We start from the raw sequence: 22,024 nt of genomic DNA, 5'->3' as shown, positions 1-22,024 counted from the left end.
GTGGAAGTCAACTACAAGTGGCATCTACAAGGTCGCGTGTAGGATACGGCCACTGTGTCACAACACGAAGCTGGATCGTCATTGTTTGTTCTGCGGAGACGTTCGATTAATCCTACTATCAGCCGTGAGGTCGTGACTTAGACGTTCGGTGAAGTATTCACTTTAGAATTTTTATCATTATTATTAATAGTATTATTATTATTGTTATTATTATAATTAATATTACTATTATTATTATTATTATTATTATTATTATTATTATTATTATTATTATTATTATTATTATTATTATTATTATTATTATTATTATTATTATTATTATTATTACTATTGTTATTAGTATTAGTATTACTGCCTTTTTTTTATTTTGATCCATTGTAGTTTGAAAAATTGTTTTTAAAATTTAATAGCAACTACTTGACCCCCCCCCACATTCGAATATTTATCGTTTGTGTGCGGTAGAGCGTAACGCTCCCGCAAAATGGACGACATGCAGGTGCAACTATTCCTGGATGTGGAAACAACTGGGGAAGAGATTGAGATCTCCCCCATCAATTCCCCTCTACCTTCCCCGCTACCTAGCCCCGTACCAAGGGTACCGGCAACACGGGTGAAAGCTTACCCAGATGCTTCGAAAGGTCCGTTCGTAGTTTACTTCAGGCCCATAAAGAAGCCTCTAAATATAATTCAAATCGGCAAGGACCTGGCAAAACAGTTTTCGGACGTAACCGAAATTACAAAGGTTAGACCGAACAAACTGCGAGTTGTTGTGAGTAGCTTGAAGCAAGCAAACGCAATTGCTAGCTACGAGCTCTTCACGAGAGAGTACCGCGTGTACATCCCTGCCAAGGACGTGGAGATCGACGGTGTGGTTACCGAAGGAAGCCTCACGGTCGATGACATTTTGCGTCACGGGGTTGGCTGCTTCAAGAACCCCCTGATTCAAGATGTGAAGATACTGGATGTCAAGCAATTGCATTCAGTATCCATCGAAGAAGGGAAGAAGAAATTCTTCCCTTCGGATTCCTTCCGTGTAACATTCGCCGGATCCGCACTGCCGAACTACATCTCTTTGGACAGGGTTCGTCTGCCTGTACGCCTGTTCGTACCGCGGGTCATGCATTGCCAAAACTGCAAGCAGTTAGGTCATACAGCCACCTACTGCTGCAACAAGGCACGCTGCAGCAAGTGCGGAGGCAATCATGCTGAGACCGCTTGCAGTGAGGATACTGAAAAGTGTCTTTACTGCGAAGGAACTCGGCATGACCTTTCGGCGTGTCCCGCGTACAAACAGCGCGAGGAAAAAATAAAGCGTTCCCTCAAGGAACGATCAAAGCGCTCTTTCGCAGAAATGCTGAAGAGTGCTGAGCCACCCTCGACAGGAAACATCTTTCCCTTTTTGCCAACCGATGAGGGTACATCTGACGATCCCGTCGAAGGGTGTTCTTATGCCATGCCAGAAGGATCTAGGAAGAGGAGAATGATCAACTCTCCTAATCTTTCTCGCAAAGGTCGCAAGATAACCCCTAGCGGAATGACCAATAAGCCAACACAAAAAGGAAGCGGTGAAGAAAAACCGAAGCAAGTACCTCCCGGTTTTAATTTTAAATCAAACCAGGAGTACCCACCGCTTCCTGGGGCACCAAAAACCCCTCGTGCACCCATTTCTCGATCAGAAGATAAAAAAGAAACAGGGTTCATAAAATTTTCTGATATTGTGGACTGGATATTTAAAACATTCAACATACCAGATCCCCTACAAAATATTCTTCTTGCCCTTCTTCCTACAGTGAAAACCTTTTTGATGCAACTAGCAGCAACTTGGCCCCTCATTTCAGCTATCATATCTTTCGATGACTAATACGGCGAAAGAGGTTAGGAATTTTATCACTGTATTACAGTGGAATTGCAGAAGTATCATCCCCAAATTCGATCTATTTTCTCATTTAATAAATACATACAATTGTGACGCATTTGCGCTCTGTGAAACCTTTCTCAATTCAAACGATCAACTCAATTTCCACGATTTTAACATTATTCGTCGAGATCGAGACTCACACGGTGGAGGGGTACTTTTAGGGATTAAAAAGTGCTATTCCTTCTTCCGAATCGACCTCCCCTCGATCTCGAATATTGAAGTCGTTGCCATTCAAACGAATATGAACGGAAAAGACCTATGCCTTGTTTCGTTATATATGCCTCCATCCGCGCGGATTGAACAGAAGCATCTCACTGATATAGCAGAGTTGCTTCCCGCGCCTTTTTTAATATTGGGAGATTTTAATTCTCACTGTTCGCTATGGGGGTCGCTGTACGACGACAACCGATCTTCTTTAATTTGTAACTTGATCGACGACTTCAATATGACAGTTTTGAATACTGGGGAAGCGACACGTGTACCTAATCCTCCAGCACGTGAAAGCGTGCTTGACCTATCCCTTTGCTCGACATCACTAGCGTTAGATTGCCGGTGGAAAGTAATCAACGATCCCCACGGTAGTGATCATCTTCCAATCGTTATATCAATTGCTAATGGTTCAACTCCCCCGAACCCAATCAATATTTCCTACGACCTTACACGTAATATTGATTGGAAGTGTTATGAGTCTATTATAGCGCAATCTATCGAGACTCACGAGGAGCTTCCTCCGGTGGAAGAATACGCGTTCTTAGCTGGCTTGATAATCGACGCCGCGACTCAAGCTCAGACGAAACCGATACCCGGGGTAACGATTAGACAGCGCCCTCCCAACAAATGGTGGGACAAAGAGTGCTCTGAGCTGTACGCGCGAAGGTCCGCGGCGTATAAGGACTACCGGGAGTACGGCACTGTCAACCTGCTTCGAAAGTACGAGGCACTGGGCAGGCAGATGAAGAGCTTAGTAAAGGCGAAAAAACGCGGGTACTGGCGGCGGTTCGTAAACGCGTTGTCCAGGGAAACAGCGATGAGCACTCTTTGGGATACCGCCAGGCGCATGCGGAACCGTGACGTTTCGAATGAAAGCGAGGAGTATTCAGATCGCTGGATACTCGATTTTGCCAAAAAGGTCTGTCCAGACTCTGTACCGGAACAGAAAACCTTTCGCGACGCGTTATTAGTAACTACGGAAGAGCCTCCATTTTCGATGTTGGAATTTTCAATGGCTCTCCTGTCGTGCAACAATAAGGCTCCAGGGTTAGATAGAATAAAATTCAACCTGTTGAAGAACCTACCCGACTCTGCAAAAAGACGCTTGTTGAATTTGTTCAACAATTTTCTTGAGCTAAATATTGTTCCGCATGACTGGAGGGAGGTAAAAGTCATTGCTATTCGGAAACCCGGGAAACCTGCCTCTGATCACAATTCATATAGGCCGATTGCGATGCTCTCTTGCCTCCGGAAATTAATGGAGAAAATGATCCTCTTACGGTTAGACAAATGGGTCGAAACAAACGGGTTACTTTCAGATACTCAATTTGGCTTTCGCCGGGGCAAAGGGACGAACGATTGCCTAGCGTTGCTTTCTACTGAAATTCAACTAGCCTTTGCTCGAAAAGAGCAAATGGCTTCTGCGTTCATGGATATTAAGGGGGCTTTTGACTCTGTCTCTGTAGAAGTTTTAAGCGCGAAACTTCATTCGCAGGGACTTTCACCAAATTTGAATAACTTTTTGCTAAATTTGTTGTCAGAAAAGCATATGTATTTCTCACATGGCGATTCGACAACTTCCCGAATTAGTTACATGGGCCTCCCCCAGGGCTCATGTTTAAGTCCTCTCTTATATAATTTTTACGTCAATGACATCGATGAATGTCTTGCAAATTCATGCACGCTAAGGCAACTTGCAGACGATAGCGTTGTATCCATTACTGGTGGCAAGGCTAGCGATCTGCAAGGACCATTGCAAGATACCTTAGACAATTTGTCTGAATGGGCTCTTAAGCTGGGTATCGAATTCTCTCCGGAGAAAACTGAGCTGGTCGTTTTTTCTAGGAAGCATAACCCAGCTCAGCTGCAGCTCCTACTAACGGGTAAAACGATCTCTCAGGTTTTAGTCGCTAAATATCTCGGGGTCTGGTTCGACTCCAAATGCACCTGGGCTTGTCATATTAGGTATCTGACACAAAAATGCCAACAGAGGATTAATTTTCTTCGTACGATTACCGGAACTTGGTGGGGTGCTCACCCAGGAGACCTGCTAAGGTTATACCAAACAACGATATTGTCAGTTCTTGAGTACGGCTGTTTCTGCTTTCGCTCCGCCGCGAACACGCACATTATAAAATTAGAGAGAATACAATATCGTTGTTTGCGTATTGCCTTGGGTTGCATGCAGTCGACCCATACGATGAGTCTTGAAGTGCTAGCGGGTATTCTTCCGTTGAAACATCGTTTTTGGAATCTCTCTTACCGGTTGCTAATTCGATGCACAGTTATGAACCCATTAGTAATTGAAAATTTCGAGAGGTTGGTCGACCTTCAATCTCAATCCAGATTTATGACTTTATATTTTGACTATATGGCTCAAGATATTAATCCTTCTTCATACGATTCCTCCAATGTCGCACTTTTAGCTACTTCTAATAATGCTATATTCTTCGACACCACCATGAAACAAGACATTTCTGGTATCCCGGATCAATTGCGACCCCAAGAGATCCCTAAGATTTTTTCCAATAAGTTTAAACATGTTAGTTATGATAAAAGGTTTTTCACTGACGGATCTAATCTAGATGAGTCCACTGGCTTTGGTGTTTTCCACGAAAATTTTACCGCCTCCTACAAACTCGATGCTCCTGCTTCCGTGTACGTCGCAGAACTTGCTGCTATTCAGTACTCTCTTGGAATCATCGAAACCCTACCCATAGACCACTACTTCATCTTCACAGATAGTCTCAGTGCCATTGAGGCTCTGCGATCAATGAAGCCTGTGAAGCACACCCCGTATTTCCTGGGGAAAATACGGCGGTTTTTAAGTGCTTTAACAGATAAAAATTACCGGGTTACCTTAGCGTGGGTCCCTTCTCATTGCTCGATTCCGGGTAACGAAAAGGCTGACTCTTTAGCTAAGGTGGGTGCTATTGACGGCGATATTTATGAAAGACCAATTGCTTATGATGAATTTTATAGCATTTTGCGTCAGAGAACACTCAACAGTTGGCAATCATCATGGAACTCAGATGAACTGGGACGGTGGCTACATTCCATTTTTCCTAAGGTATCGACGAAAGCATGGTTCAAGGGGTTGGATGTAGGTCGGGACTTCATTCGCGTGATGTCCAGACTTATGTCCAATCACTATACGTTAAACACGCATCTCTTTCGTATAGGGCTTGTAGACAGTAATCACTGCGTTTGTGGCGATGGCTACCATGACATCGAGCATGTTGTTTGGTCGTGTACCGAATACTGTGGTGTTAGGTCTGAGCTCATAGATTCCCTTCGGGCCCGAGGAAAACAACCGAACGTACCCGTTAGAGACATTCTGGGAAGCGGTGATCTCCAGTACATGACACAGCTATACGTGTTCATAAAACACGCTGGTATTAAAATATGAAACTCTTCTATCTATTTGTTAGATTACCATTCCCGCTACACGCTGAAAGAAGATGATACACTAAGCTGGAGACACCCAAACGAAGACTCGGCATCTTCATGTTCACGCAGACACCTCAGTCCAAACTGCTCAAATAGAACATCACTGCTTAGCCATGTACAAATAAATAAATCGTATAACTCAATATAGTTAAAATCAAAATTGTAACTCCCCTCCTCTCACCTTAAATCCCCACTAGCTCGTAGTCGGCCGCGAGAATAAAGAAAAGGCCTCCCTCTTTTCCCTGCTAATTTAGAATTTAAAAAAAATGTACTTGGCTCAGTTAAACATAAATTGTATCGTGCCGTGTCAAATAAACTATTTAAAAACTAAATGTCAGTGTTCAAGGGATGCCCGCAAGGAGGAGTTTTCTCGCCCTTGTTTTGGTCACTAGTTGTCGACGCACTTCTCAACAAGCTTTCACAGCTTGGTTACGAGGTCATTGGATACGCCGATGACATCGCCCTCATCGTCAGAGGTAAAGATGACGCAACTCTGTCGAGCCGAATGCAAACGGGTCTGAATACCACCATGTCATGGTGTTGATAGGAGGGTCTCAACATAAACCCCTTAAAACAGTCCTAATTCCATTCGGCAGACGAAGGAAGATCTCCATCACTCCTCCAATACTGAATGGAGTTAGACTGGGCTTCAGCAATGAAGTCAAATACCTCGGAATTATTCTGGACAAGAAACTGAACTGGTCTGCACAACTGGATCATGCCGCTAATAAAGCGATCTCAGCGATCTGGGCCTGCAGAACTCTGTTCGGTAAAACCTGGGGACTGAAACCAGACTTGGCACTCTGGTCTTACAAGACCATTGCAGCTCAAGGATCTGGGAGCGGATGTGCGGAGTATCCGCCGATCTCGCACTGGCGAGATGATACTTGAGCTACGGAAGGACGCCAAGAACAATGGGGCTACCTACAAAACGGTAGCTGAAAAGGTCCTAAGGAAGGAGGTGCAAGTGCGGGCACTCACCTCAGAAGTGACTCCAGCTCAAAAACCTGGACGAAATCACTGAGGGGTGCGACATTGCACAAGCCCTAAAAGTGAAGTGCGGGGTGGAGGTGGCTAAGGAGTCAATCCGCCTCCGCAAAGATCCGGCGGGGACCCAGATAGCTACCTTCCGACTACCGTCGGCGGACGCTAACCTGGCCCTGAAAGAGGGCAAGTTGAAGGTCGGCTGGTCTGTATGTCCTCTGGGCATACTACAGCAACCAGACATTTGCTTCCGGTGCTTCGAGGGCGGACATAAGTCCTGGACCTGCAAGGGGCCCGTTAGGAGCCAGCTGTGCAGGCGATGTGGAGGTGCAGGTCATAAAGCAAAGGACTGTGGGGAGTCTTCCAAGTGCATGGTATGTTCCGGGAAACGGGACGCCAAACACTTTATGGGAGGCCCCAGGTGCCCAGCCGGTAAGCCGACTGCGAAACCACGGGCGTAAGGGTGACGCAACTGAACCTGAACCATTGCTTCGCGGCTCAGCAGCTGCTACACCAAGCAGCCACTGAGTCGTTGTCAGACATCGCCATCATATCGGATCCCTACCGCATCCCTCCCGGAAACGGTAACTGGGTTGCGGATAGGTCCAGTATGGCGGCCTTATGTACGACGAGCAAGTTCCCGGTTCAGGAGGTTGTCTCAACCTCAGAAGAAGGGTACGTAGTTGCTAAGATGAATGGAGTGTTCTACTGCAATTGCTATGCTCCGCCACGTTGGTCTACCGAAAGGTTCACCCAGATGGTCGACCTCCTATCCATGGAGCTAACGGCCGTTGGTGGTGGCGGGCGACTTCAAAGCTTGGGCTGTTGAGTGGGAAAGTCGCTTCACGTACCAGAGGGGCCAGATCCTGAGGGGCTTTGGCAAAGCTCAACCTAGATCTGGCCAACGTTGGGAAAAAAAGTACATTCAGCAGAAATGGTGCGGAGTCGATTATCGACGTGACGTTCTCCAGCCCAGGACTGATCAAAAACTGGAGGGTAGACGATGGCTACACTAATAGCGACCACCAGGCGGTCTGTTATAGTGTAGACAACAACGAGAGGCGGCAAGCGACGGGTAGAGCCAACACTTCGATCGTTCGCGGGTGGAAGACATCGCACTTTGATGCCGAGGTATTCGAAGAGGCAATGAGAAGGGAGCGAGAGGGGGGCAGTTGGCTCCGCCCGATTGCTGACCAACTAGTTGCTATGCTATCGCGGGCGTGCGACGCCACCATGCCTAGGACTCGCCAACCTAGGAATGGAAAGCCACCGGTTTACTGGTGGACGGACGCGATAGCCGACCTTCGCAGTGCGTGCCTCCGTGCAAGACGGCGTGCGCGAAACTAAGAAGAGAGAGCAGAGCGCCGCGCAGCCTTCAGTTCGGCAAGATCGATGCTAAAGAGTGCGATAAAGACCAGCAAGAGGGCCTGCTTCGATAGGCTATGTGCGAGTGCCAATACAAATCCGTGGGGTGATGCCTACAGGATCGTAATGGCCAAGACTTAAGGCGCGCTGGTGCCTGCAGAGCCATCACCAGCGATGCTGGAGCGTATCATAGAGGGACTCTTTCCGCGCCACGAGCCAAGTCCTTGGCCTCCGGCGGTCGAGTCTCACGTCCGACGTTCCAGTATCTCAGACATAGACCAGGGATGGTCGGCCAACCTGTCGAGCATCCAATCCGTGAGCGACGATAGCCGTGTCGAGGCAGGGGAGGAGGCAAGGGTTACGACCCATCGGCATATAGGCCTATCTGCCTGCTGGACACCGCGGGCAAGGTGCTTGAGAGGATCACCCTAACAGACTGGTGAAGTTCACAGAGGGTGTAAACGGTCTGGTAAGTAACCAGTTTGGCTTCCGGAAGGGCAGGTCCACGCTGGATGCAATCTCTTCCGTCATCAAGACGGCGGAGGTAGCAATCCTGCGCAAGAGAAGGGGAATACGCTACTGCGCAATCGTCACGCTCGACGTGAAGAATGCGTTCAATAGTGCCAGTTGGGACTCCTTAGCGCTCGCGCTCAGGAGCATTCATGTACCGGTGTCGCTGTACAAGATTCTGGAAAATTATTTCCAGAATCGAGTACTTGTTTACGACACGGAGGAGGGTCAGAAGTGCATATCAATTACCGCAGGAGTTCCGCAAGGTTCTATCCTGGGCCCGGTGTTGTAGAATGTCATGTATGACGGAGTGTTGAAACTCAAGTTCCCTGTAGGGGTTGTGATCGTCGGCTTTGCAGACGATATAACGCTAGAGGTTTACGGCGAGTCTATCGAGGAGGTCGAGTTGATGGCCGCGCACTGTATACGCTAGGTCGAGGACTGGATGCGTTTCAGGAAACTGGAGCTCGCGCATCATAAGACGGAGGTCACGGCTGTGAACAACCGTAAATCGGAGCAACAGGCGGTGGTCAGAGTCGGAGACTGCACCATCACCTCGAAGCGATCCCTGAAGCTCTTGGGGGTTATGGTGGACGACAAGCTCACGTTCGGGAGTCACGTCGACTATGCCTGTAAGAGGGCCTCATCGGCTATTGCAGCACTATCTCGTATGATGTCCAATAGCTCAGCGGTTTATGGCAGCAAGCGAAGACTTCTTGCCAGCGTGGTTTCGTCCATACTTAGGTATGGTGGGCCAGTGTGGTCCAGAGCGCTAGGTACTAACAGTTACCGTGGTAAACTGGAAAGTACCTACAGGCTCATGTGCCTGAGAGTTGCGAGTGCGTATCGTACGGTGTCATACGATGCAATCTGTGTCTTGTCCGGCATGATGCCTATCAGCATCGCCATCAAGGAGGACAGAGAGTGTTTCGACCAACGTGACACAAGGGGCATACGTTGTACCAGAAGGTCATTCTCGATGCTCCGCTGGCAGCGGGAATGGTCCAACTCCACAAAGGGCAGATGGACGCACCGACACATACTGGAAATATCCGGCTGGGTCGGGAGACGACATGGTGAAGTGAACTTCCACCTGACACAAATCCTGTCAGGCCATGGTTGTTTCAGGCATTATCTGCACAGGTTCGGACACGCGGGGTCCCCCATGTGTCCCGAGTGCGTGGAGGAGGAGGAGACTGCTGAGCATGTCTTCTTCGTATGTCCCCGTTTCGTAAGAGCGAGGAGCGACATGATGGCTGTGAGCGGGAGGATTTGCGACGACCCGGACATCTGGAACGCGGTCTGTGCGGCCGCCTCTCAGATTGTCCTGGAGCTGCAACGTGTGTGGCGGGTCAATCACCAACACGCCAGTGGTAGCTAATTACCAGTCTCCAGGTAATTAGCTAGGAGGTTATTAGAGTAAAGAGGGTGCATCACGCACAAAAGCCACTCCCCGACGTAAAACTTAACCGTCGTTCCGGGAAGACCAGGGCTGGAGACTGGAGGGGTTTTAGTGGATCGGGACAGGAATCAGTAGGTGCCTGGGCGAGTGTAACTACCCCAGCATCTCTCCCCTGGTCTCAGTCTCATCCCCACACCCTGAGTTCTCTCCTCAGGTGTCTGTTTGCAGATTTTTCCGCCACCTTTTTTTAAAAAAAAAAAAGAAGACCATCGACCGACCAAGAATCACCTATGCTGCCCTAGTGTGGTGGCCTAAGGTGAACGAAGTGACTGCGCAAGCCAAACTCAAAAAATTTCAAAGACTTGCATGTCTTTCGGTTACCAGCGCTATGCGAACACCTCCAACTGCAGCCATGGAAGCTATGCTTTGCCTACTACCTCTACATCTTCATGTGAAAAAGGAAGCAGAGCTTGGCGCTCTAGGGTTGCAAAGGAGGAAAACTATACCTGAAGGGGACCAAATCGGCCACCTTCGCATACTTAGGGAGTTCAAACTAACTCCGCTATTAGCCACAGTCTCCGACTGGATGGACGTTAGGACGTTATGGATATTCCATATAGAGTGATTGAAACAAACCGCTCTATGTGGAACAATGGAGGGCCTAATCTTCCACCTGGCATCGGCAGTTTTTATACGGATGGCTCGAAAATGGAATACCTAACGGGATCTGGTATATACAGACCCGGTATCAGGGAAACGTTTTGCCTGGGAAAATGGCCCACCGTTTTTCAAGCAGAGGTATATGCCATATATATCTGCGCAAAAATTGTCTGCAACGTAACCACAGACATGCGAAAATCGGTATATTCTCGGACAGTCAAGCAGCACTACTAGCACTTAAGTCCGTCAAACGCGTTTCAAAACTTGTTTGGGAATGCATTGAAACTCTACGGGAACTTTCCCGACAGAATTCAGTTTTTCTGTTTTAGGTGCCCGGACACTGCGGAGTCGAGGGTAATGAACACGCTGACTACCTAGCAAGACAGGGATCAGCTCAGTGGTTTATTGGCCCCGAGCCGTTTCTGGGAACGTCCATTTCCGCTATCAAAAGCAAACTACTAACTTGGAAAAGGCTAGAAATAGTATCCCAATGGCAACAGGCACATCGTTGTAGACAAGCTAAACAGTTTATCTATCCGAACCCTGGAACCACCAGAAAGCTACTTAGTCTAAATCGTAGTGACTTACGGATAATCACGGGACTCCTTACCGGACACTGTCCCGCTTTTTATCATTTAAAGAAAATCGGTGTAGAGTTGAACGACACCTGCCGATTCTGCAAATCTGAACCAGACAGTTCAGAGCATTTGCTTTGCTCTTGCGAAGCTCTTGCTTCCTCTAGGTACAACTTTTTAGGAAGCTACCTTTTAACTCCATACCAAGTGTGGAGCTCTAATCCCAAACAGGTAATTAGTTTCATCAACTATGTTGTACCTAATTGGGGTACAGGTTTACAACAAAACAGTTCTACTCCATCAATGAGTACGAGCAATCCGTAACCTGTGCACAACAATCGGGGCCCGCCACAAAAGACAATCAGCAAGAATGTCGCAGTGGCATTTCAGTACCCAGTGCCCTTCAGGCATACAGAGAGAAAAAAAACTCGGCAAAGCTATTTTATGCAAATAGTGTTTTGCATAAAATAGCTTTGCCGTGTTTTTTTTTTCGAGTTACAAGTTTAGCATATGGCGCGTGACAAGCCGCTCTTGAAATCTATCCAACTTTCTTTCTAATACTCGCAGCTCTAACAAAAATTACAAAAATGTTTTACTTAAAGTAAAATTTTTTTTCGATATTTTTAAAAATAGAAAAGACATTTAACCTACACAAGACATGCTGCACATATTGTGCCCCAAATTAGTTCTTTAAGTATACTATGACGTTCAAGATGTACAGAGAAAGGGACAATTATTTTACTGATACGTGAAAATTTTCAAAAAAAATTAGAGTATAAGATACACCCATTCCCGTCGGGTTGACATTCAAACTTTGATTCAAGTTCAAAAATTATACTTGAAAATTTTCACGACGAAATTATTCAGTAATCTGTTCTCTAACAGATTTATCTTTAATATGCAATACAGTTTGTGTTAATTATATTATTATATGTTAATATAGTTGATGAGTAATAAGAGTTTCATTTTTTGAGGTAAAAACTGATTTCTCTCCGCCGGGATCGGGTAAAGCTATCGGTCATTATTTTTAAGCATTATGTAAAATCTGATCAACGGTTTTAATTTAAGATATTTTGGAATATCGACATGAAATTTTCAAAGTTTTGAAAATTAAACATAGGTTCATCTTCTATCCTGCAAATGCGCTATAGTAAGCCAAATTTTTTATTTTTTATCAAATAATATTTGTTTGTATATGTAGAAGAAGACGGAAACAAAGAAGTAGACAAAGGTGGTGGTGATGGGATGAGGATTGTTATGTTGTTACGCAACACTAGAAAAGGTTTCTGTGATGGAACGCAGATGACAGATGTTTCCTGCGCGTCATTTATCATGTTTGAAGTTATATCGTAGTATTAGAAAGGGATTTGAACTACCCATCAATAATTAAAAGAGAACAGTACTTCGTTATTCCAAGCTTTGCTATTGTTAAAAACAAATTTCAGAGACAAACATTTGCCTGTGTGAATATTTTTTGAACGATCCAATATTTTTTCATCAGCAATGGTTTTTGTAAATTGTTTTTTTTGTCACATTCATTTTTCGTTATTTTGTAAGTTTAGTTTTAATATAACATATGTAACATCAAATAATTGAGAAAATCAACTATTATTCAAGATATGAAATTTTAAAAAAATAAATCGTTAGGAAACAATTTTTCGAAAATAATCAAATAATGGAAAAAAAGTCTTTAGATATTGGATTCGTTTTCGAGTAAGCAATCAATCCACACGTTTTCATGATCTACTGAACGAAGAATTTATCGCATTTTAGATAACTAATTAAGTTTTAAACCAGCGCTGGCCGTCTGCATCGAATTGTCGATAGAATCATAGTTACATCTTGAACTTCAACTCAATATTTCAAAAAAATAATTTATCATGTAAGATTAAATACCAGTTTTTAATAGTCCAAAATGCATTTGAAAGTGGCTAGCCTCTACGGGCCAACTAGTAATCATAATAATAATGTATTTTCATAACATCGATTGTCTAAATTATACCGAGCAACGTCAACCTCTTTTCCCAAGCACAGCCGACACCAACAGGTACAACCGATCTGAGGAGGCGGTGAAGTCAATGAAACACCATTTAAAGCGGACTCTGAGAAACGATATAGTCATGCCCGAAGAATTCTACACGATACTTACGCAAATTGAAGCCTGCTTGAACAGTCGACCATTAACGCCGATAGTAATGATCCTACGGATCTGGAAATCCTTACGCCAGGTCATTTTCTGATTCACCGGCCTTTGACAGCCGTTGTGGAACCCTCGTTGCGCAATCTACAAGATAATATTTTATCTCGGTGGCAGCGAGTCCAGCGATATCTTAAGACAATTTGGAAAAAATGGTCCACATCATTTTTGTCTAATCTTCAAAATCGTGTTAAATGAACTAAAGAGCAAAAAAACCTCACCAAAGACATGATGGTCTTGCTCAAGGAGGAAAATCAACCGCGAATCGTCGAAGTTCACACAGCAGAAGATGGGAAGGTTTGAGTTGTCAAGGTTAGAACGAAGGATGGCATCTACACAAGAGCCATTTCGGAAATATATGTTCTGCCAATTATGGACAATATTTCTTCTGAAAATCAGCAAGAGGAGGATTAATTCCTTTTCCAACGAGGTGCAGGAGCGTCTTTGCGGAGACCAGTCAACCGATTCAACTCATAACTAACGATTGCTATTGCTTGCCTAAGTGTCATCAATTCTAACACTTTCCTGTGCATTATGTTTAGAAAGCGACTTGTATTCAGTGAAGGTTGGGGAACCTCCACGCAAAGTTATGTAACTATTCATGTGTTTGTAGTTTAAGAAAACTACACTCTGTTAATTAGCAGGGTCACTACCGTGCGTGCAGTCATTCACCAGAAGACGAGCTGAAAACTACTGTCAACATCAACCTTCTCAACCGAAGACGGCCTCATCAACATCGCACAAAAATGTAGTATCCACCACGACCACGATGCAGTATAGAATTAATCAGCGCGAGGTATTCGAGCATCACGTCGAGCATCGGAAGTCATTTTCAAGTATTTTTTGATTGTTTAAAACCCGTCTTTCATCTGATTCCAGAGATCGATCGCGTCAAGGACCTGAGGCTGCAGGTCAATGATTGGATATAGTCTACATTCAACAACATCATACAGTCCACTAGAAACATTATTTAGCATCTCTATTAACTATTCAAAGGAAGGAGAAACGGAACCAACTATCGATCACGTCGCTGAAAAGAAGTTACCTTCAAATTTACATCGCTGGCAAAGCGATTCTGCAAAGTTATTTTCATCGAGATATTCAGTTCGTTATCAATGTTTGTCGTACAATCCAATCATATGGATGTAGGAGTTAATATGAGTAAACGGGATAAGAATAAAAATTCAATTCATTATTTGAGGTTTTAGTCACCGTATAATTTTATTCCCTTTGGATGGTTGATCTTTCTCGGTGAAATATACACACTATGTTTGTTTTAACATGACGTTTCGGCGTACTGTTATTCAGCCATCGTCCGATATGACAAAACAACATTCTTCTCCCACCAGCAACTTCACCATTCTTCAGCAAACCACACTGGAGAAGAATGTTGTTTTGTCATATCTGACGATGGCTGAATAACAGTACGCCGAAACGTCATGTTAAAACAAACATAGTGTGTATATTCCACCGAGAAAGATCAACCATCCAAAGGGAATAAAAGAAATAAATTCAATTCAGTAAGAAGTCGATACAAATTGAAATGCCGCGCCATTTGAAGGGGGGCGGTAATGTTAAGGATAGTAAGAGTAATTTATGGACGTGTCACGATCATCCTAATTAACGATAAGTTTCTCTGGCACAGTTTATCTGTCCTGAATATAAATTAAACATCTCTCGTTGCTCTCACTCTCATTCTGATAGCAAAAAAAAAGATAAATTGTTACGCATCATATGTCATTAGAGTCAGTGTCGATCAAAATAGCAATGTGATCAGTTCTCAACATAAAATAAATGCGAATAAAGTTATAAACAGTTTTTGTAACACGCGCGTTTCATTTCGTATAAGTGAACCAGTCGATAGAATCTTTAACAGACACTATTGTTTGATTTGTCAAACACAGCTCTCAGCGCGAATGAAGCAGTTTGCAATACTTTAATTACTCAAGATTTTTTGTCAGAGACAGTAATTAAATTGAGCGTGTTAATGTTGACACGAATCGAAAGTGTGAGAGAAGAATCAAGCCTAATTTACACGTACCACCTGCCACCGTCAACGGAACGCATTTCCAAGCGAAAGTTTTTCAAGTTACAGCTGGATTTATTCCAGATTTCAAGCAGTTTCCGGTTTTTCGCGCAGATTCAGATGCTCTTTAAAAACATCTGGCATCTCTGCTCGTATTTTGTGTTTCCGGTAGTGTTCTTCCGTCGTTTTATCAATAGCATTTTTACTACTGAACTTCTGTTTTTTTAAAGAAAAAAGAAGTTCCGTTTAGTGATTAGAAATGGAAGAAAAAAAAGTACAAATCAAAAAATCTAAACATAACAATTGAAAGACAGGAGGGAGAATCAAGGTTTCTACGCAAGGAGGAGGACGAGAAAAGGCGAACTGCGGATAAGTACCATAATGCATCAAACTTCGAACACTTAGGCTATGATGTAACTTCTTGCATTAAAAAATCAACGAAAATTGAAATTTTTCGTCGATCTCAAAGGTTTAACATGTTGGTTACTTTATTGTTGTTGTAATTAAGTGCTATTTATATAGATTCAAACATGATTTGTTTATGAAATTAACAAGAATTCAGAACGCAGCATTGATTCAAATTTTGAACACTTCAATGTAATCACTAAGAGATAGATAGGCTAATCGTCTCAACACTGACTGTCACTATTTTCAACGCCTGCTGATTCCCTGGAAGTGGTCCTACAGTAAAGAGTCATACATCACTGGGTAAAGGACATTCCGAGGAACGAAATGGTATATAGTAATCATTCTTTTGATTACTCTAGCTATTATAATTTGATTTTTATTCTGAAGTGTTTAAGGCTTGATACTGTTCGAAGTTTGAGTCAAAACGGTATGTTCCGATAAGCGTGAAAATTATTATATTTATAATATTAATGTATTTTCATAACATCGATTGTCTAAATCATACCGAGCAACCAATCATTACCTCTATTCCCAAGCACAGCCAACACTAACAGGTACAACCGATCTGAGGCGGCGGTAAAGTCAATAAAACACCATTTAAAGCGGACTCTGAGAAACGATATTGTCATGCCCGAAGAATTCTACGCAATACTTACGCAAATTGAAGCCTGCTTGAACAGTCGACCATTAACGCCGATAGTAATGATCCTACGGATCTGGAAATCCTTACGCCAGGTCATTTTCTGATTCACCGGCCATTGACGACCGTTGCAAAACCTATAAGATAATATTTTGTCTCGATGGCAGCGAGTCCAGCGATATCTTCAGACAATTTGGAAAAAATGGTCCACATCATATTTGTCTAATCTTCAAAATTGTGTTAAATGAACTAAAGAGCAAAAAAACCTCATCAAAGACATGATGGTCTCGCTCAAGGAGGAAAATCAACCGCGAATGCGTTGGCCACTTGGACGAATCGTCGAAGTTCACACAGCAAAAGATGGAAAGGTTTGAGTTGTCAAGGTTAGAACGAAACATGGCATCTACACAAGAGCTATTTCGAAAATATGTGTCCTGCCAATTATGGACAATATTTCTTCTGAAAATCAGCAAGAGGAGGATTAATTCCTTTTCCAACGAGGTTTGAGTCAAAACGGTATGTTCCGATAAGCGTGAAAATTATTATATATATAATAATAATGTATTTTCATAACATCGATTGTCTAAATCATACCGAGCAACCAATCATAACCACTTTTCCTAAGCACAGCGGACACTAACAGGTACAACCGATCTGACTTCGTAAACAATTTGTTGTTGTTGTTTTACTCAAGGTCACATTCTGTTTCCGATGCTCTTTTACTTTCCTTACCATTCCCTGTTCTTCTAAACTCCTAAAACAATATCGCACGCTAGCCTGGGGGCTAATGCGGTCTCGATCAACTAGATTAGTTGAGAGAATTCGTTATCGATATTGTTTTCGGCACATTTTGCATGTTGTAGGATAAGTACAACGATACACCGTGTCCCAGTGCTGAATCGAGAAAATTTTCAGCTCGAAAAGTTCCTCGACCTGATCGGGAATCGAACCCGATACCACAACCGTGTGGGAGAGCTAGCCGACCGACATCGCTAACCACAGAACCACGGGGACCTTCTTCTAAACTCCTCCATCTTTCCAAATAACTGACGAAACTTTGATATATAAGGTACCATTCTACCTTTTCACCCCATTTTTTTCATTTCAAAACTGTACCGGTATCATACGCACGCTATCGAATTGAATTACTTATTTGTGCGTTGACCGGCAAAGCGGACAGTTCGTTCTGGAGCAGCAGACAACAGATAGTGGCAAATATAAGTCGCTCATAAAAGCGTATGCCATCGAATTGAATTTCTCATTTGTTTATTCATCGGCAAAGCAGAAGGTTCTTTTTGGAGCAGCAGATAGCGGGTGGTGGCTAATATTAGGCCTTCGCCATGCTGAACGCCAACGCAAGCGATCGGGCAAGAGCCTTGCCGTAGGTTAGTCGTCATCCATAAGTAGAGCTGTTCATTAACCTACGGCAAGGCTCTCGCCCGATCGCTCGCGTTGGCGTTCAGCATGGCGAAGGTCTCTGGTGGTCGAACACGAAATTAAACGCTTGTCGAAATTTTAACTAAGTAAATCTTTATTTTAATCGCTCGTTACAGAATCCGCGTGCGCGTTAAAAAGGGGTCTTTATTCTTCTGTCTCTGCTCACTTCAAGTCCGCAAGAAATCCATCGCGATGTCCCGACTTCGTTATTTTAGTATGGTGGCTGTCTGGCGAGTAACTCCTAGATCCGTGTTACAGGGAAAAGCTGGTTCAACAGGTCGATCGAAATATGCAGTTGTTCACCAGAAATAAGAACATCTACGAATTTTTCACCCCGCTGAATCACTTTAAAAGGGACCTCGTAAGAATGTTGCAGAGGTCGTTTCACTGAGTCTACCCGAACAAATACATATGTACACGTTTTCAAGTTAGCATTAACAAACATCGAGCGAAAGCCATGAGGTCGCATGTTGTGCGGTTTAATGTTATCGAATGTGCGATGCATTCTCCAAAAACGGGTAAAGATTGGCCGTAAACCAAATTCGCAGCACATTATCGATGCTATTAATGTTCGGTGGAACCGTTCCACTAATCCGTTTGCTTGCGGATGGTAAGCCGTCGTGCTAATATGATGAGCACCCAAATTACATGTCAATTCCCTTAACAAATCCGAATCAAATTGCCTTCCTTGGTCTGTTGTTAGGTTCTCCGGAACCCCGAATCTAGAAATCCACGTGGAGTAAAGTGCTTGAGCTACTGATGCTGCTGTCATGTCCACTAATATGACTGCCTCTGGCCACCGTGTAAACCGATCGACCATAGTCAACTGATAGCGTTGTACGTGTGAAGGAGAAAGAGGTCCCACCAGATCAATATGCAGATGTTGAAAGCTAGCTTTTAGAACGTCAAATTCGCCTAGCGGGACACAGTATGTCGATGTACTTTCGATCGTTGACGAGCTAAGCAATTTTTTACAAAAATATTTATGTCACTATTCATTGAAGGCCAAACAAAATGCTTCGAAAAAAGCTTCCTCGTAGCTCTGGTTCCGGGATGAGAAATTCTTCGTAATCTATTGAAACGGCGGCAGCACTTTTGGCGCGAGACAGTACATCGGCGACGTGTTTTTTTTCCACTGAGGTACTTGATATCCGTTGTAAACTGTGATATAAAACGGCAGTAGCGTTCTTAATGTGGTGTGGTAACCGACAGTTAGATTCTGTTGTTAACGCGTAAGTCCGTGGACGGTGATCGGTGAAGATTGTAAAATTGTGTTCTTCCAAGAAGAGTCGGAAGTACTTTACAGCCATTTTCATTGCAGTTAATTGTCGTCCGAAAGTGTAGTACTTAAGCTGTGACTTGGAAAATTTTTCGGAAAAAAATCCTACCGGTTTCCACACTCCATTTCCTAATTGTTGAAAGACGGTTCCAGCCGCAATATTTGATGCATCTATATTCAAAGCTAGCGGTTTGGACGAATCGGGATAGTTAAGAAAAGACGCTTCCACCAACGATTTTTTGCAACGCTCGGAACTTAACACGACAGCATCTGTCTAGTTCAATTTACGAACGTTGTTTTCTCTGTTGCCGATAAGATAAGCTTTTGAAGCTCAGCTTGGATGTGAGAAGCGTGGAGTATAAAGCGTTTGTAGCCGTTTATATGTACTAGAAATCGTCGGAGATCCTTAACCGGACTTCTTGTATTCTAAAACCACTTGACACGGGCTGGTAGCGAGCGTACTCCGTCATTGTTGACTACGTATCCGAGAAACTTTACTTCCTACTGAGCAAACACACTTTTCTCCAAGTTGATCACGAGTTAGTGCTGACGTAAGCGTTCGAAGACCATTCGCAGATGCTTCTGGTGCTCTTACAGAGATTCAAAGGCGATGAATTTCAATTCTAAATTAAAATCTTGCGCAACTTATTTTTCTAAACATTTTTGTTTATTCAAGTAATGTAACTCATTAACAAACGTCATAGGAAAAATTCAGCACCACATCGCGCTGATTTCCTGATCCTCTAGGGTACTTGCTTTATAGCTTCCTGAATTTCGGATATTTTAATTGTTTTGAGCTCCTTCTTGATTTTTCTATCAAACAATCGACGTTTTTGCTCTGTAACCATTATGGTAGACCATTCGCTTCAAATTTGCTCAGAAAGTTTCAATAGATTGCAGCTGTGGCACATTTTGAGGATTATATCCTTTCGGAAAACAAAGGACATGCCACGAAGTATTCAAAGTGAGTTTTGTAAAGTAAAAGGTCACTTTTCTAACGATATGTAGTGAAATAAAGTTAGATTGAAATGTTTTGTATATATAGATGTGTTCGCGCCAACACTCCCGCCTCAGCTGGGCATAACTGTCGTCTGTGAGTGACCAGCTGAGGCCCAAGCTACGCCAATTCGCGCGCGCTTATTTTGCGGCTTTTTTGCCGCTCGACAATGCTGCCCACTGCCTGGCAGCCTATAAAAGCGCTCTCCACTGCAGCCAGTGTTCAGTTTAGTTTCAGTTGTTTAGTTATCGCTTATTTTGCGGCTTTTTTGCCGCTCGACAATGCTGCCCACTGCCCGGCAGCCTATAAAAGCGCTCTTCACTGCAGGACCAGTGTTCAGTTTAGTTTCAGTTGTTCAGTTATCGTTATCTACGGTACATTTGTGTCGGCCGCTGCGCCAGTCGGCCGTAAGCCGCATAGCTACTCGGCTCGCTGCCAGTAGCTATCGTCCGCGAGCAGCAGTCGACCGAACGTGATTTTGGGCCGTAATTGCCCTTATGGTGACGCGTAAACGTGCGAGTTTACCGCAATTAAAAAAATCAACACAACGTAGGGTAAGCGCCAAAAAATTGTATCGTGTATTTAATTTTTTCGCCAACTGAACTCGCAAAAAACTTTCGGAATCATCCATACAGAGAAAATTTAGTTGGACGTTTCATGCATTGATCTAGTATGCAGTGTATGCTGTGTAGAAGACGTCAACGACGCGTCCACGTAAACACAGTGGAGCAGGAATTTGTGAATCTTACAACACTGGTGTCAAACTACAACTTGTAAAGTAGACTTCAATGTTTAATTTGGTTAACAACAAAACTTATGTTTATCACACATTCAGAGAAAAAACTGCAGTTATGTTCTCAAAAACAATTGATTTAACCTTTGTTTCCTTCTAAGTGCTTACTATTCTTCCTAATTTAAAGTTTTTAAGACAGTATTGATTCCGAATTCTTCTTCTTCTCATCTTTCTAACGAAACCTACATAATTGCGATAGCTATCATAGTTATTGTGCTAGATACCGTTACAGGCAAACACAACATAAAACTGAAAAATGTGAATAACTCTGCAGAAGTTAAATTTAGGCCATATACGTAGGAGGATTTTTCCATAAAATAGGGTCCTCTATCACCCTGAAAAAAGGGGCTCCCTGACACCATGTATAACAAGCGCATGGAAAATATTTTCTCTTCGTTTTCGAGTAATGGTAATTTTCTAACTTTCCTTTCAGAATAAAAGCACGTGTCGATGATTTATTAAATATTCATGGTTTATCCGTTAGATTGGTGTTAAGTGACAGTCCACGAAATGATGTAAAGGTATGTAAAAAAGTTTTTTGAGGAATGAATTTGATCGCTTGAATATGCTGTAGGATTCTAGGGTATTTGTTCCATTATTTATCTCATTCGGCGGGCGCTTGCGGTATATGCACGGCTTAAACACCAAATTTATACTAAATCATAAAAAAATACTACAAGGCTAGGGGTTGTATGAAGCCCGGAAGTCGATTGGTTTAGTCTCCGCTTGGCGCATTGCATTTCAAATTTATATGGAGATTTGTATGGAAAACCAACTTTTTTGCATTTTCCATTCTTAAGAGCTCAAAGTGGCTCAACCATAGGTTTCATTACTTCAAATGGTAGAATTTTTGATGACCAACAACTTGGCCGAAGACATCAAAGAGCCAGGGTGTCCCAAAAAAATACTGGAGCTGTTCAAAGTTGAGTATGTCGAAATTTATGTTGCACATCATTTTTTCTGCCAACACTGCCAGTGCGCCGGCGTTAGTCAGATTTCCATCAGAAGTAACCTCTGAAACACGTTGTAGATTCTACCTACGCTTAGAATATTGACCTGAAATTGTTTGTTTGATCCAGCTGAGTGTATAAACTTGTTACGATAGGTTATTTCTGATGGGAATCCTTCTGGCGCCGGTACATTGGTAATGTAGGCAGAAAACAAGATTTTCTG

At 43.4% G+C, this 22,024-nt stretch overlaps 1 protein-coding gene across 12 annotated transcripts in view; it reads left to right on the top strand.

Moving 5' to 3' along the window:
* The window catches only part of LOC129718726 (uncharacterized), a 463,725-nt gene that overhangs the window by 299,726 nt on the left and 141,975 nt on the right, over positions 1 to 22,024 (top strand). For all 12 annotated transcript variants that reach the window (XR_008727024.1, XR_008727023.1, XR_008727016.1 and 9 more), the window contains one exon: positions 21,285 to 21,372. Coding sequence is in view for 1 of the 12 variants with exons in the window: in XM_055669770.1 (XP_055525745.1) it covers positions 21,285 to 21,372 (88 nt within the window). In the remaining 11 variants the exon portion in view is untranslated. The remainder of the gene's footprint in view (positions 1 to 21,284; positions 21,373 to 22,024) is intronic.

This window comes from Wyeomyia smithii, chromosome 1 (assembly GCF_029784165.1).
Source record: "Wyeomyia smithii strain HCP4-BCI-WySm-NY-G18 chromosome 1, ASM2978416v1, whole genome shotgun sequence".
Classification (NCBI taxonomy): domain Eukaryota; kingdom Metazoa; phylum Arthropoda; class Insecta; order Diptera; family Culicidae; genus Wyeomyia; species Wyeomyia smithii.
This window is presented reverse-complemented; position numbering and strand designations above follow the sequence as displayed.